At 39.7% G+C, this 16,169-nt stretch overlaps 1 protein-coding gene across 8 annotated transcripts in view; it reads left to right on the forward strand.

Moving 5' to 3' along the window:
• Window positions 1-16,169, forward strand: part of sema6a (sema domain, transmembrane domain (TM), and cytoplasmic domain, (semaphorin) 6A) — a 130,747-nt gene that overhangs the window by 95,525 nt on the left and 19,053 nt on the right. For 5 of the 8 annotated variants that reach the window (XM_052020010.1, XM_052020009.1, XM_052020013.1 and 2 more), the window contains exons 10-18: window positions 2,783-3,000; window positions 3,720-3,851; window positions 6,264-6,419; window positions 7,915-8,088; window positions 8,589-8,729; window positions 8,878-8,955; window positions 11,275-11,333; window positions 15,687-15,707; window positions 15,892-15,942. In XM_052020010.1, the coding sequence (XP_051875970.1) occupies window positions 2,783-3,000; window positions 3,720-3,851; window positions 6,264-6,419; window positions 7,915-8,088; window positions 8,589-8,729; window positions 8,878-8,955; window positions 11,275-11,333; window positions 15,687-15,707; window positions 15,892-15,942 (1,030 nt within the window). The remainder of the gene's footprint in view (window positions 1-2,782; window positions 3,001-3,719; window positions 3,852-6,263; window positions 6,420-7,914; window positions 8,089-8,588; window positions 8,730-8,877; window positions 8,956-11,274; window positions 11,334-15,686; window positions 15,708-15,891; window positions 15,943-16,169) is intronic. The other 3 variants (XM_052020014.1, XM_052020015.1, XM_052020017.1) reach the window with 1 other exon arrangement.

Genomic DNA, 16,169 nt, shown 5'->3' on the forward strand with positions numbered 1-16,169 from the left:
AGTTGATTGATTTAGCTTGAGGATGTGCTTCCCTTGTATATAAATATGAAACTCAAAGGAACACTTTTGTAATATGATTAACAGGCAAATTAACAGATGGTAAAATAAACTTCTGCACTCATTAGTTTTTGTCCTGAGAAATGGTACTGAGAGTTTCTAATGCATAAGAGACACATTAAGATAATGTCATGCTCACTGTACTGTGGCACTGATATCCTATCCTACACAAAGCATGAAAATATCAGAATCAGGTTTATTATCACTGACATATGTCATGAATTTTGTTGTTTTGCGGCAGCAGTACAGTGCAAGACACAAAAATTACTATAAGTTACAAAAATAAATAAATAGTGCAAAAGAAGAATAACGAGGTAGTGTCCATGGGTTCATGGACTGTTCAGAAATCTGATGGCAGAGGGGAAGAAGCTGTTCCTGAAACACTGAGTGTGGGTCTACAGGCTCCTGCACCTCCTCCCTGTTGGTAGTAACATGAAGAGGGCATGTCCCGGATGGTGAGGATCCTTAATGATGGATGCTGCCTTCTTGAGGCACCGCCTCTTGAAGATGTCCTCGATGGTGGGGAGGGTTGTGCCCATGATGGAGCAGGCTGAGTCTACGATCCTCTGCAGCCTCTTTCGATTCTGTGAATTGGAGGATCATTGAATTCCCAATCAAAATTAGCAATATGGGAAATCATTAACATAATATTGGAGTAGGATAGAACAATAATTCAAGTTATAACAGTAAAATTTAAAATCAATATTATAAGGAGCTATACTACTTTGATTCTGTAATGTGTATAATCCCAATGAAGAAGGCTGACAGCAACCTCTCAACCCAACTCCCCTGACCCTCTTCTATTTCTTTGCTGAAGGTTGTGATTCCAGAACAAGATTCTATGGGCATCGGCAATAAACTAAACCTCAACTCAGTAACAACTTGCAGAGGACTGGAAACAAACCCTTAAACAGGAAGGATAGGCAGGCTAATACAATGCTGGAGAGTAGCTTACACCAGAAAGACCAGAGATTTAACCTTATTGTTGAGACACATTACCATACCAGGCAGTACCCAGGCCCGTCAGTGGGGATGTCTCTATCTTCACCACTTCTGTAAATTTATTGAAGTTGAGAAATCCAAACAATTTCCTGACCTCAGGAGATTCTGCATTATTTCCAGGTCTGGCCATGAGCACCTTCTGGGTTTAGAGAAGAACTTTACAGACATTTCTTCACAGATTAGCCTGGAGTATTCTGCTTTTTTACTGCCATAGTCAGGAATCTACATGACTTCTGGTAGGGTATACAAATTGTGATGCACATGGTATCACAATTGTATGGGACAGGTTGGATTGGACACAGGATCTATTCCTATCTATTGCTGTGTCTGCACTCCTATCCGACACTTCCATGAACAGAACTGGGTTGGCAAGATCAAACGGCATTTATTCACCAGCAAACTCATTCTGAATTTAATTCTGACACTCAGAGGTTTTCTGTGCCCTCCAACAAAGCGTAGGATCTGAACACAGGGTACGATGTAAAGGAATGGGTCATTTATTCCCTTGAAGCTGTTCTGTCGGTCAGTTAATTCAAGCCTAATCTGTGACCTAGTTTCATACATCCACTTTCATCCCATTATCTCTTAATAGCTTTGCTTAACGCAAGTCTATTAATCGTGGAATTAAAGTCAACAATTGACCGAGTATCAGTTGTCATTTGCAGAAGCAAGTCCCAAATGTCGATCGGCCTTTGCTAATATCACTCCTAAAAGGTCTGGCTCTAATTTTTAGAGTCCAATCCGAGAATCCATATTCTACCCAACCCTGTCAATTCCCCGTGATATCCTTCAAACTTTGAGCAAGTCACCTTATGATCTTTCAAACTTCAGGGAATGCAACATGAAGTTGTGCAATCCATATTGAGACTCATAATTCATCCCCTTTGGAATCAAGCTTTCATTCAAAAATGGTCCTTTTCAGAATGTCATTTAAATTTTCAAAAGCCACATGTGCATTTAACATAGGTTTTCCTTGTTTCTTCCCATTACCACTTCCCCTCGTTTCCCACTAAAATATCAGATAATCTCCACCATCTCCGATAATGAATGGTCATCAGCGATGATCCTGTGAGCTTTATGATAGCTGGAAATAAACTGAATGATGGAAGATAAATGTGACCTCAGGTTAAGTCCATTCCAGTATGCCGTGGCATGTTACCATTCCTGTGGGAATGGATCTAAATTTTCCAATTCCTGCTGAATCACAACACTACTTTACATCACAGTATCTGTTGCAATTCAGTATAAATGGCAGGAATCTTAAGTTCAAGTTCCTGCTTGATATAGCAGATTCTTAATGACTCATTTCTCTGTGTAATATATGTGGTTACTCAGTTTCCCAAATGTGGAGGGACAACCAACTTATTCCCTTGTCTATGTCAGCAGAATCAATGTAGAAAAAGGGACCTCACTCGAATGCGTGTATTAGCTTAAAAACACAGAAGGAGTACCCAAACTTCCAGTCTACATGCCCTTTAGATAGTATTAACAGAAATTGTTAATTCAATTTGTGGAGCTCCTCAGAGACTGACCTTGCATGAAGTATTCTTTAACTAGGCATATCCAAGTACTTTTGCTGCACCACTGGAGACCTGGTTCCATTTGGATAATTTTATTTTAGTATGAACTTTAGCTTAAGAGCAAGGGGCTATGCAGTGAAATTATAAAGTGATTGCTTGAGAGCTGAAGGGAATGTCAAAAGACTTACATTGATATTTTTCAGGTTCTTTTCCCACGAGTTGCTCGAGTCTGTAAAAATGACATGGGAGGTTCTCAAAGAGTATTGGAGAAGCAGTGGACATCCTTTGTGAAGGCTCGACTCAACTGTTCTGTACCAGGGGATTCACATTTTTACTTCAATATCCTGCAGTCAGTGACAGATGTCGTACGTATTAATGGTCGCGATGTCATTCTAGCAACATTTTCTACACCTTATAACAGGTAAACATTATAGGTAGTACTTGAGATGCAAAACTAAAACTATTAGAATGATATGTTCAAAGCACTCAATTTGTTTAAACTACCAGTGCAGAAAGCTCTGCAAATTAAGTGGAGGTCAAATATAATTTTACCAGGGTTCCTTAATTAAATTTCCAGAATGCACATATTATTTGCATTTTTTTTCTTTTTAAGAAGTTGTTATTTTAAGGTAAATTGGATGCACTTGCATTTTTACTCTAAAAGTGGCTAATTCTGAATCTGCTGATGTTGTTACATCTCTGAGGTTGTCTTTGCTGCTCTAACTACCTACTAAAATGACAAGGACAGAATCTCTATTTGGTCTGTAATATTTGGTCCTTTTTTTTTTACTCATAGAACCAGCAGTAGTTCATCCTTCCTGTTGCATAATTGGTCATCATTTGCTGACTAGAGCAAAAATGAACTAAATAAACAGGACAAATAAAACCTAACAAATTATGTGTACTAGCACAATTCTCCAATGTCATCTGCAAAGGACTGTATTCGTGGAGAAGTCAGAGAAGGAAGTCAAGTGTGGGGGTTCGGGTTAGTTAGTTGGAAAACACCATGAAACTGTGTGAAAGCTCCTACCAGCTTGTTAGTAGGAGACCAGGAAGCCAAATTTGAAGAATGTGTTAAGGATTAATTTGCTTCATGGGTTTTGAGTGAACTGTGGCTTTCTGCTAAATGTCAAACTGCAGCATCCCTGGCTCAGCAGTCTGCGCGTATGATATGGAGGACATTGCCACTGTTTTTACTGGTCGATTCAAAGAGCAGAAGTCTTCTGATTCCACCTGGACCCCTGTGCCTGAAGACCGAGTTCCTAAGCCAAGGTATGCTAGCTATCTTTAAGATATATTTTCTAAGAAAAATCTTTAAAAAGTGTCCAGAAATGTTCAACGTATAAAATCCTTTTATTCTGTTGAAGTTTGGCTCACTGTGGCCAGATTGTTTTCCAAAGTAAAATTTTATGACATTCCTGCACAACGCAGAGCACTGATTTCATTTACATCCTATTAGCTCACTGTAAATGAACGACAATGTTTTTTTCCTTCACATTGTCCCGCACATAAGAAAAGAATGAATACAGAAAGATAACATTTCACTGAATCTTGAAGCAATATGAATTCAAAATGGATATAAAACATTTTGTTATTTCCATTTGGCTCTGCTGACTTTTATATAAGATAAGCAAAACTGCAGGTTCAACGTCTATTGATGATACTGCTTCATACATTGTTAGTGTTGCTTTCAGCCAGAAGCTGCCTCATCCTATTTGTATCCTTGGTTGAAATGTGGCTCTTGGCTGTGGTGTACTATCCAGATAAGCTGTGTTTTAGTGATACTGTTTGGGGATAAATATTAGCTGGGGCACCTCTGAATTAATCTGAGGAAAAAAAGGTCATCTTTAAGCATCCCAGACGAACGTTTTGAAGGGTTTAGTAGAACTTTGCTATACAAAATGCCATAACCAATATATCAAAAATATTGCAATGCATAAGTGCACTCATATGGTAATTAGGTTGTAAAAATAAACTGAGAATGATATATGTGCAAATGCTCAGTGCATTTGTTTGAAATTCCTTCCCCTGCAGTTTCAGCAGAGGTGTTGAGCTATTTAATTTAGAACAGGTTAATGCCTCCTGTTGAATAGCAAAGGATTGAAACAATTGCATTAAGTGGGCACTACTCCATTGCGTTTGGCAAGCAATCATTCTCTTTGATTCATAATTAGAATAATCCAGTTGATTTGACAATTCATAGTAGAAAAGGAGACAGTGGAAAAATAGATGAAAAATAGCATGCTGCAGTAATTCCCAGCCTTTCAGGTGGAGGTTGACAATTGATAATCAATGTAATTTTTGAGAGCCATTCTTGTTTTATTTTAAGCACACAACAAGATAGTGTTTTGTTTTAGACATGCTTTTGGAGACTCAATTATTAAAATTTATTAGCAACCCAGTGTCTGTTCAGATTTCTCAGCTTTCTGCCACACGAGCAATCCAAAAGTGGTTTAGTTATTTAAAATGCGTGAAATTATGATGTGGATTTATTTGATGGGGTAAAGTGCTTAATTTAACTTTTAGTCTTTGCTAGTCCTGTGGCAGCCTGTCTATATCGAGATATCATGATTGATTCTTAAAACATTTGCTGCTTTATAAGTGAAATTCAACTTTAATAATTAAAACAATCCAAATTTTAACCATCACTTCTCCCCTCCCACACCCCGCCAACTGATTCAATAGCTCATTTTGTTTTGTTAGTCATTCAATTCTAACCAGAAGACCAAATCAAGCTACATTAATTTCTGAACTTACCAAATTTCTGTTTCCACGATTTGCTGTACACTTCTTCTTTTACCTCTCTAACAAAGACTCCTGTCCACCCCAAGATACCGTAAAAGCCTTGGCACCATGAATGGCTAGAGATAATCTCCTAACACCCACGCATGTCACTCTAGAAATGGTCTGGCAAGTGGCCAGCTGACAAATACTATCATGCTTTGCTCTTTGCTGTGGACAAAACGTTGTACTTTCTCTTGACACCAAATTTAGTTTATCGCTAACAATCTATTATTCTTCATTTTGGGTAATTATTTGGGGATGAGCAATTAACTACAGACATCACTTTGTCACAGAATCTAAACAGATGCAAATCTGGAATGTGCAACAATTGCAAACTGGCTGTTGGTTGGTTTAACTAACTGCAGGATATGCTGTGCGTAGATGTCAAATTTCAGTGTATATATGTCAAATTTCATAAAAGACTGGTTGCATTTTAGGTAGCTAGCTCGGAGCATTGAGACCTTGATACCCACAATGGAATAAGCCAAGTTGATCTCTCATCTACTCAACACATGCACCTTGCTAGGGTTCTGAGGTGGGCTGGAAAGTGCCCTGTGAGACATGTATTACGCACAAATGACTTGGAGCCTAGAAATTTCATGAGGAAATACCTTGGCTGGACGTACATTTAATTGCACAGCCACCGAGTATGAATTAAGTGAGCAGTTCGTTGGGATCCAATTGTTGTAAAGCAAAGTAATCTTCAAGTCCTATTGAAAAATTACATCATCCAGAGGAAATACAAAAATAGTTTTACAAACAAGACCCACTATCTCCTTCATCGCCTCATCTTAGAATGCCACTGTAACCCTCGAGTTTCTTAAGTGCCAATTTAGCAGAATTGTGTTTGCTGGCTGCTTCCTCCCTCTTTGACAATCACATCTTTGTTCTCTTGCACAGGCCTGGTAGTTGTGCAGGTTCACTATCACTGGAAAAGTACAGCACCTCCAATGGATTTCCAGATGACACCCTCAACTTCATTAAAACGCACCCACTCCTGGACGAAGCTGTGCCCTCAATTTATAATAGGCCATGGTTTTTGAGGACAATGGTCAGGTTAGTACTCCCCTTTATTTAGCCTTAATTTAAACCAATGCCAATCCTTTCTTGCTGGCCTGTGCTGGCAATGTTTCCAAAGAAGAAAGAAACAAGTTTCATTGCTTGAAGAGGATTCTTCAAGATATTAGAGAGCACTGATAGGGTACATAAAAAGAAATGAACTCTATTGGTAAGAGAAATTAATACCACAGAGGATGTTGTGAAAGATTAGAACTGGTTTGCAGCGGAAAACTTGCAAAGTACTTCTGATTGCAGAAAGTAGCAGAAATGCAGATGCTTTCAATTGTTAGTAACAATCTGAACTTTATGTATTTTTGTTAGCCAAATACATGAAAGGACATGGGGTAAAGGATCATCAGGTATAATCTCACTGAATGGCTAAACAGCCTTGTCAGGGCTACCATCTAAACAGCCTGTTCCTACACTGAGTGAGTTTTCACAATATTATTTTATCAAATGGACAACATAGGCCAGGAACCAGAACTTCATTATATGAAATAAAATGGTTCCCTACAGGGTTTTCTATCAGTTCTAGTTAATGGCAATCAGCAAAGGTATTTTCTAAACTGTTTGCAGTGTGTTAAGTAAACAGATTTGTTGAAGATTATGGTGATATCATGCAACTGTAAAAGAAAGAACATCTTCAAGCAAAGATGGTGTAACAGCAGATGCTGTCTGACTGAAAATCAATGATACTAAATGCAGAAGCAGTTTCTATGAGAAAAAGGGGTTAATGTGAAGGAGCACACTGGAGACATTTAACTTTCCTTTCTCTTTTTACAATCTAATTAACATTCTGTACACTTTTGACATTTTCATGCAATTTCTTTTAAGAAAGGATTTTTGCTGCTCTGGCTTTGATATTAGTTTTAGTTGGCTTGTGTGAGCTCCCGTTCATTGGTAGCAGCGTAGTTGCTGGGGAAATATTTATTTAGTGCGTGACTTTCTGTAGCGTCTGGTTGAAGGCAGCACAGCTGGTAAGAGTTTAAACAGTGAGTGCACTGTTATGCCCATATATAGAGAAAGATCAGTTCTCTAAAAATCATATTTCATGGGTTAAACAATGCAGCCCTTGGTACAGATATATTTAGAATTTAAGTTCTGTTGATCTGCCAGTGTAGGTGAACAAAAGGGAGCTTGTCTGTTTCTTGAAGCAGTCAGCATATTACTGTTAAATGGGAACCAGCTCCGGTTAAAGAATCCACTTGATAGGTCACACACAAGCAAAAGCTCTCTGTTATATTGTGAAGGAACTCGTTACATTTTGATTTCATCACACTTGGAGATTGTTGCCCCCTTTTTCAGTGCATACTAGGTAGGGCATTATCTGTTTTGTTGGCTTTAAAAGAAGGACTGATTATTTTGTTTGAGATGATACTGAAATATACTTTAAAAATATATTTCTGTTAATATTTCAGCATTCAGTATGGCTTTTACAGTATAACTGGATTTTAATACAAATTACATGAAACCTGTTCATTTTTTTAAATAGGTATCGGTTGACTAAAATTGCAGTGGACATTGCTGCTGGTCCATACCAAAATTACACTGTGGTGTTTCTAGGGTCAGAGAAAGGAATCATCTTAAAGTTTCTGGCCAAAGCAAACATGGGCTCCATCAATGATAGCATCTTCCTGGAGGAAATTAATATCTACAATGTAGAAAAGTAGGTGCACTATCTGTTCACATTTGTGATTTAAGCCAAAAGATACTCATTGTTTGATCTCAAATACCCACACAGATCAAAAAACAGTGCGTTAAAATAAGGCCAGCACATCAATCATGCTGCACTCATGCTCTGTGCAACTGTAAAGGGCGGAATTTGCGTAATGTCTGAGGATGAACTCGTATATTTAAGGCGGAGAGAGAGAAATTTTTGAAAGATCAAGGGATTGAGTGTTATGGAGATCTGGGACAGAAGATAAATTGAGGCCAGCATAGATCATCCATGAACATATTAAATGGAAGGGCAGGCTCCAAATTTCTTGTGTTTTGCTGTAATTCCCCGTGACATCAATAACATAATGATCCTCATTTTGCACAGACTAAAAAGCACAAATGAATAGTTCCTTGGCGCAGGGAGAGCTGCTAATTCCTATAGAAACGTAACAGTCTCTGTGCATTGAATGTAATTCTCATGATGTAAATTTTGCCATCCGGTGTTAGGTGCAGTGTTGATGGTGTGGAGGACAGAAGGATTGTGGGTATGCAGCTTGATAAACCCAGTAATGCTCTCTTTGTGGCATTTTCCACTTGTGTTGTGAGGGTGCCTCTTGCTCGATGTGAACGTCACAGCAAGTGCAAAAAGTGAGTATGAGGTTTCCCCCGGCACGTGTGTGTGTGTGTGTGTGTGTGTGAGTATGTGTGTGTGTGCGCACGCGTGCATTTTTTGGGGGAGGGTTTACACGGTTAATGCCTTAGGTATGCATTCACAAGTTTTTTGTCATTTCTGCAGGGCTTGTGTTGCCTCTCGGGACCCCTACTGTGGTTGGCTGAAGGAGGGATCATGTGTGCAGCTGTCACCAGCAACTAAGTAAGTGATTCCTTTTAAATGAAGGAGAGGTGAACAGGTAGAATCTATGACTGGAGAAGTTAAGTAAGCAGCATTGACAGTACAGGTCCTCCCCAGGTTATGGCAAGATTGCCTTCCTGTGAACTATTTGTAACCTAAACAGTTCACAAGTCAGAAGTGCAACTGCAAACTGAGTTACCACACAGCAGAAGATGCCTGCAGCCATGAGGCAGCCAGCAGATCCATACCACCAGTCTCCCGAATATGTACAGGCTGTACATAAGTCGGGCATTCGTAAGCCGAGGAGGACCTGTACAAGGGCTGAACCCTATTGGAAATTGTTTTCCATTGAAGTCAATGCAGTGAAGTTATTTGCTGCCTGTTCCCCAGAGTGTGATTGGAGGATTGAATGTCATCTGATAATAGCGGACAAATTGGCTGCTTGCCTTCTTTTATTCTAAATGAACAGTCACTTTTTGATGGTCTTGGTGGTTAGAACTCAAACTGAAAAACTGATGTTTGCTAAAGTGAGAACATAAATTTGTTTATCATAGCATGGAAAAAAGGACTGAGCTTCTGTGGGGACATAGCCTTACTCTTCTCCCTACCATATCCTGATCCCCAGTATTTTTTTCCTCCTGTTTCTTCACGCTACACTCTACCTGCAGCAGGGTGGACAAGATATGTACTGCCAATTTGTACACCGCTGTTCTCATCCAAGGTGGTTTAATAGCAATTTGTCACATGACTTTTATATCTATTGACACTGAAGCAGACTGATCCTTTGAAAGTCATGGCTGAAGTAAGGAACTTAGGAGAGTGGCAATGCACAAGCACAGATTCTCATCTGAGCATCCCAACTGTGCACTATGTAATAAGAAGCAGGTCTATGTATTAATATGTAACAATATGGTAAATGCTACACTATGAAACAGGTAGATCCCAGCCCGTGAGTAAATCTTGGGCTTTGCAACTTATATACATCAGGCTATCAGGAGGAAAGATCATTTGCAAATGGTGTAATATCTGTATCAGAGCACATCACACCATGACTTTCTAACACCAGTGCACTGGGTGATGCACTACCTGTCTACCATATTGCATGCTATTGAGCATCCTAAAACCAAGAATTTATACAAGATAAGCCAATTGTAATTTTTGCTGTTTTTGGAATGTTAGCCCATTCTGTTTATTTTTCTACAAAACCCTCTACAAGTGACAAGTAACATTAGCACCACCTTAATGCCATGCAGTTACCATTTCCAACCAAGAGTCTAATTACGTCCCCTTGATTTCCAATGATTAATACTACCACCGACGCGGCAAGCTCAATATCTCGGAGAGAAGCAAGGTGGAATAGTAGTTAGTACTGATTATAATTTCAACTGGACTAGTCACATGAATACTGCAGTTACAGGAAAGGTCAGATGCTGGTTTTTCTGCTGCTAGTGACTTCCTTCTCAAAGCCTCCCCAGTATCTACCAGGTACAAATCAGCAGTGTGATTATAATACTCTCCAATTGCCTGAATGAGTAGGGTTCCAACAACACTCAACAAGCTTCACCCCATGAATGCAAAATTAGCTGCTTGATTGGCTCCCCACATACCAACCTGCACATTCTCTTCCTCCATCACAGGGGCAACATGGCTGCAGTGGCTAAAAACTGCAGTGCAGTTACTCACTGAGGTTACTCTGACAGCACCACCCAAACTCATGATCTACCACCAAGAAGAATAAGAGCAACAGGTGCATTCAAGCACCACTACCTGTAATATTCCCCTCCAAGCTTGTAGGTCAATAGTAAATGCTCAATTTATATTTTGCCATTACAACTGGTTCTAATATCCTGGATATAGAAGTTGTACATATTCCACACTGGACACAAGTCATTGCCCAACATATTCATATGTTGCCAAGCAGTGAAGTTATATGCTTTACTTAGGGATTGTATGTTTGAACTATGGTATCAGTCTATAACATGGCATTTTTCATTGCCTCCTTTAGCTGCCCTTTAGAATTGAAAAGTAGGAAATAGAAAGCAATTAAAGTTCAGTCATAAGCAAGGATCAATACTTTTGCTCCATACTATACCATGTCCTCGTCTCAGCATGATCCTAACCTCAACCCTTCAATTCCCCGACCTGGAGACAAGGAGAATTGTGCTTTGACCTCCTCCTCAGCTGGAATTAACCAACAAGCATAGATCAGGGGTTTTGGTCTGTGGGCGATCCACACGGAATGTTGTCAATCCTATCTGAACTATCAGCTGAACTCGATATTTCAGTGCTTTGGTGATTCTTTATAACCATTGGATGTTATTCTCTCTTTCTCTTCTGTAGATCACCATTTGAACAAGATATCGAGCACGGGAACACAGATGGCCTGGGCGACTGCCAAAGTAATCAAACCTGCTTTAATTCATGTGCCTTCTACAATACTATTGATGTGCAATATTATTGAAGCCTAATGGCTGGATAAGAAAAAGAAATGTGCCTATTTTTGTGCTTAAATCAGGTATAAAAAATATTTTGCATATGTTTTGAATTGTCTGTCCCCATCAGGAAATTGGACTGGGCATTTCCTGTGAAGATACACCCTTGTGATGTTTCCCTGGTATATTTTGCACATACGATATGACATCATCATTGTGCATAACACATGTTTCTGACTTACAGCAAGCATTGACAGAGGTGCCAGTATCTGTGCCCTCAGAGCTATTGCATATTGTTTTTGCGATTATCACACAAGTCTTCTAGTACTGCAGTTTCACCTGATTGACAACTCATCATCTTTAGATGTGTCTGGTGTTTGCTGTGGACCAGGATGAGTTCCATTTAGGCCACTCCTTAGCATGGAGGGGGCTGTTTCCCAACATGATGCAGTTTGGTTCTTCCCTCAGACAATTTTCCCTCTCCCACCTGATTTCTCCTTCCCTCTGTCCCTTGATTTCCCCTTTCCATTTTCTCCCCCTTCCTTCCTTCATCTCCATGGCAACCAACCCAGTTTCCAGTAGGCAGCATATGAATGAGATGGCGGCTGTCATCTGGGACTGCAGAAGTCAGTTGTGAAACCCTGTCCCTAGGCTACAATCTGTAAATCTCACACAGAGACATACCTGTATTATTATAGGGCATCATGTAAACATTTACCTGCTTTTTCCCATTTTCTACAGTTTATTGTACAGTTCAAATAAGGAGTGTAAGAAGTTGTGTTGCGAGCAACATCAGGCTTACCTAAAATTAATAAGGTGCCAGCCTAGTGAAACTTCTATGCAGGATTACTTGTGTACAAAACAGCAAAAGCAGTTTGCAATCGACAGATCACAACCTCACAACAGATCAGATTGAAGATCTGCAGTCCTTCCACATCTGGTCATGGATGGAGATGAGCAATTAAACAGCTAATGGGAAGAGGAAACTCCAAGAACATCTCCATCCCCTCTCCTTTTTACCTTGTACATCAATGATTTGGATGATGGAATAAATGGTTGTGTGGCTAAGTTTGCGGATGACACCAAGATAAGTGGAGGAGTAGGGAGCATAGAGGAAATAGAAAGAATGCAGAGGGACCTAGACAGTTTAGGAGAATGGGCAAGGAAATGGCAGATGAGATTCAATGTTGAGAAATGTGCAGTTGTACACTTTGGAAGTAGAAATAAGCGGGTAGATTATTATCTAGAAGGAGAGAAGATTGATAGTGCGGTAGTACAAAGGGACTTGGGGGTACTCATACAAGATACCTTAAAAGTTAACCACCAGGTTGGATCGGTGGTTAAGAAAGCGAATGCTATGTTGGCATTCATCTCGAGAGGTATAGTGTATAAAAGTAAGGAAGTGTTGATGAGGCTCTACGGGGCGCTAGTGAGGCCTCATTTGGAATACTGTGCGCAGTCTTGGGCCCCACATCTTAGGAAGGATGTGCTGACGTTGGAGAGGGTTCAGAGGAGATTTACGAGAATGAGTCCAGGAATGAAAGGGCTTAAGTATGATGAGTGTTTGTCGGCTCTTGGACTGTACTCGCTGGAGTACAGAAGGATGAGAGGGGACCTCGTAGCGACATTTAAAATGTTGACAGGTAAGGATAGAGTAGATGTGGCTAGGCTGTTTCCCTTGGTGGGCGTGTCCAGGACCAGAGGGCACAATCTTAGAATTAGAGGGTACAGTTTCAAGACAGAGATGAGGAGAAGTTTCTTTACCCAGAGGGTGGTGAAATTGTGGAATTCCTTGCCACGCACAGCAGTGGAGGCCAGATCAGTGAGGGTATTCAAGGAGGAGATAGACAGATATCTAAATAGTCAGGGTATCAAGGGATATGGGGATAAGGCTGGCAAATGGGATTAGAATAGTTTTTTTTTTCTTTTTTCTTTTTTTCCCACCCCATTTCTTTTTCCCTTTTCCTTGGAGCAGACTCGATGGGCCGAATGGCCTGCTTCTGCTCCCTTATCTTGTGATCTTGTGAACAATGATAGAGCCTAGTGTGTAAAGCAAAGGCTATGTCATTTGCAACCATGTTCAGTCAGAGGTGCCAAATGGATGACCCATTACAGCTTCTTTCTGAAATTCTCAGAACCGAGTTTCCAGCCAATTCGATTTACTCCATGTGACGTCAAGAAATGGTTGAGAGCACTGGCTACTCCAGACACGACAGGACTAGACAATATCCCAGCTGTAGGCCTGTGCTCCAGAATCCAGTCAAGATGTCCCAGTACAGCTACAACACAAGTGTCTACCAAACAATGTGGAATATTGTCTAGGTATATTCTGTTCACAAAAAAGTAGGATAAATCCAATCCAGCTAATTAATAAACCATCTGCTCTCAATCATCAACAAAAATGGTGGAACCTGTCATTGAGATCACCGACTCACCCATGCCCATTTTGGGTTTTGCCGGAACACTCAGCTCCAGACGTCATCATAAATATGGGCCAAGGAGCTGAATTCCAGAGGTGAGGTGAAAGTGAATGCACTTGATATCAAGGTAACCTTTGACTGAATATGCCAACAAGGTGCCCTGGTCAAAGTGAAGTCAATGGGCATCAAAGAAATTCACTCCAATGGCTGAAGTCCAAACTTGCACAAAGGAAAATAGTTGTGGTCATCAGAGGTCAATAATCCCAGCTCCAGGACATTACTGCAGGAGTTCCTCAGTACAGTGTCCCACAATCAACTATCTTCATCTGCTTTATCAGTGACTTTCTGTCACAAGCTCAGAGGTGGGGATGTTCACTGATGTTTGTACAATGTTCAGTTGTATTTGTAACTATCCAGCAAATGAAGCAGTCCATGCCTGCATGCGGTGAGACCCAAACAACGTTCAGTTATGGGTCAATAAGTGCTGGCAAGGACCATTTTCAACAAAAGAGAGTCAAAGCACCTCATTTGATATACAGTGGTATTACTATCATGAGTCCTCCACAAGCAACATCCTGAAGATCACCAATGACCAGAAGCTCAAATGGACATATAAATACCATTGCTACAAGCCAGAGGCTCGCCTCCTGACACAATAAGGCCTTCCTAGCATGTACAAGTCCAAGTCAGAAGCATGATGGAACACTCTCCACTTATCTGGATCAGTGCAGTGCCAACAACTCTCAAGAAACATGACAACATCTGGGACAAAGCAGCCTGCTTGGTTAGCATCCCATTATCCACACTAACTATGTATTCTCTGCATCACCAATGCACTGTCGCTGTAATGTCTACCATCCCCAAAGTACACTGTAGTTACTCACCCAGGCTACTCTGAGAACACCTCCCAAAGCCACAACCACCCCCACCAGAAAGGACAAAGGCAGCTGACAACATCACCAACTGCGGGGAGCTCTCCATATTGCCAACCTTCCTGACTTTGGAAATATATCATCAATCTTTCTTCATTACAAGATCAAAATCCTAGAATTCTGTACATAACCACACTCTGAGACTACCTTCACCAGAAGAACTGCAGTGTTTTTAGAAGTCAGCTCTCTACCACCTTCTCAGTGGCATTAAGAGATGGGGAATAAATGGTGGCTTTGCCAACAATGTCCTGATCCCAAAATTGAATTTAAGAAAATTTTAAAAATATCCAAAGGGCAAACCTAAGTATGTGAAGTACACAGTGGCAGAAAAAAGTGCAGATCTTTCCTATTATTGTAAATATTAGGCCGGATTAAAGGAGACTTTTGAAATATCTTCAGTACAATAATAGTTCTTTCCTGAGCTACTTATTCAGAAAAAAATATTAAAAATCTTATATCAAATGGGAAAAAATGTATGACCTTTTTTGCCGGATATCTAAGTACAGGCAAACACTTAATGCAAAGAAAATTCTTTCTTTAACCCTTGGGGTTTTGATTTATCTAACAGTTTCTGGTAACGTAGATAAATGAAGAATGATTTCAATAATGGGAGAGAAATATCTGACGAAACCTCAGATTTCAAAAGAAATCCACTTTTCTGAATTGAAAAGGATGGGTTGGTGTGGTTATTAAAAAGCATGTTATATGCGAAGAAGACTGCACAGGCAATGCATTCATGACAATGCACTGCATTCCTTTTATCATTTCAGAACTGTTATCATTTCCTGTTGCTTTTGAAAAACCTCTTGTAACACAATACTATTTATAAATGGGCATGAAAATTCTTTGAGATTATTTCATAGCCTTGTAAATGAATCCTTAGGAACTTCCAGCAACTATTATATAACCATGAATTAATCTATTGTATGGAAATTAGTATTTTAACACCCTTTTCCTTTTTTTTGCAGACTCCTTTGTGGCACTGAATGGTAAGCCAATACTATCGATTGATTATTGATTGTGTGAACATTTGGCTAATGTTGCATCTTTCCCAACTCCTAACTACATTTTATCATTGGTACTCACATTCAAGTTGTTATATTACAGTTATACTATTTCTTTTCCTCCTTTTGAAGCATTTTGTTTTCTTTTCCATCATTGTTTTCTTCTTAGACTTTTCAACCACTCCACAAGGTCATGAAATATCTCGTGATACAATACATGGTCAGTGTTTCTTTTTTAACCCAGTTTTATTGACTTTAGTATGCATTTATTTTTAATCTAAGTCTATCCTCCTACTAATGTAGATTATTTAGCTGTTCTTTCTGTAGTTTCCTTGTCTTTTAATATTAAACATTCTAATTAGTCTTCTGTAGATATTAGCATTGCTACAAGACCCAAGGTCGTACTGATTAGAGCAATAGTAATGCCTAATCACAGTGGCTATCCTT

The sequence above is a fragment of the Pristis pectinata genome, chromosome 7 (genome assembly GCF_009764475.1).
Source record: "Pristis pectinata isolate sPriPec2 chromosome 7, sPriPec2.1.pri, whole genome shotgun sequence".
In the NCBI taxonomy this organism is placed as follows: Eukaryota; Metazoa; Chordata; class Chondrichthyes; order Rhinopristiformes; family Pristidae; genus Pristis; species Pristis pectinata.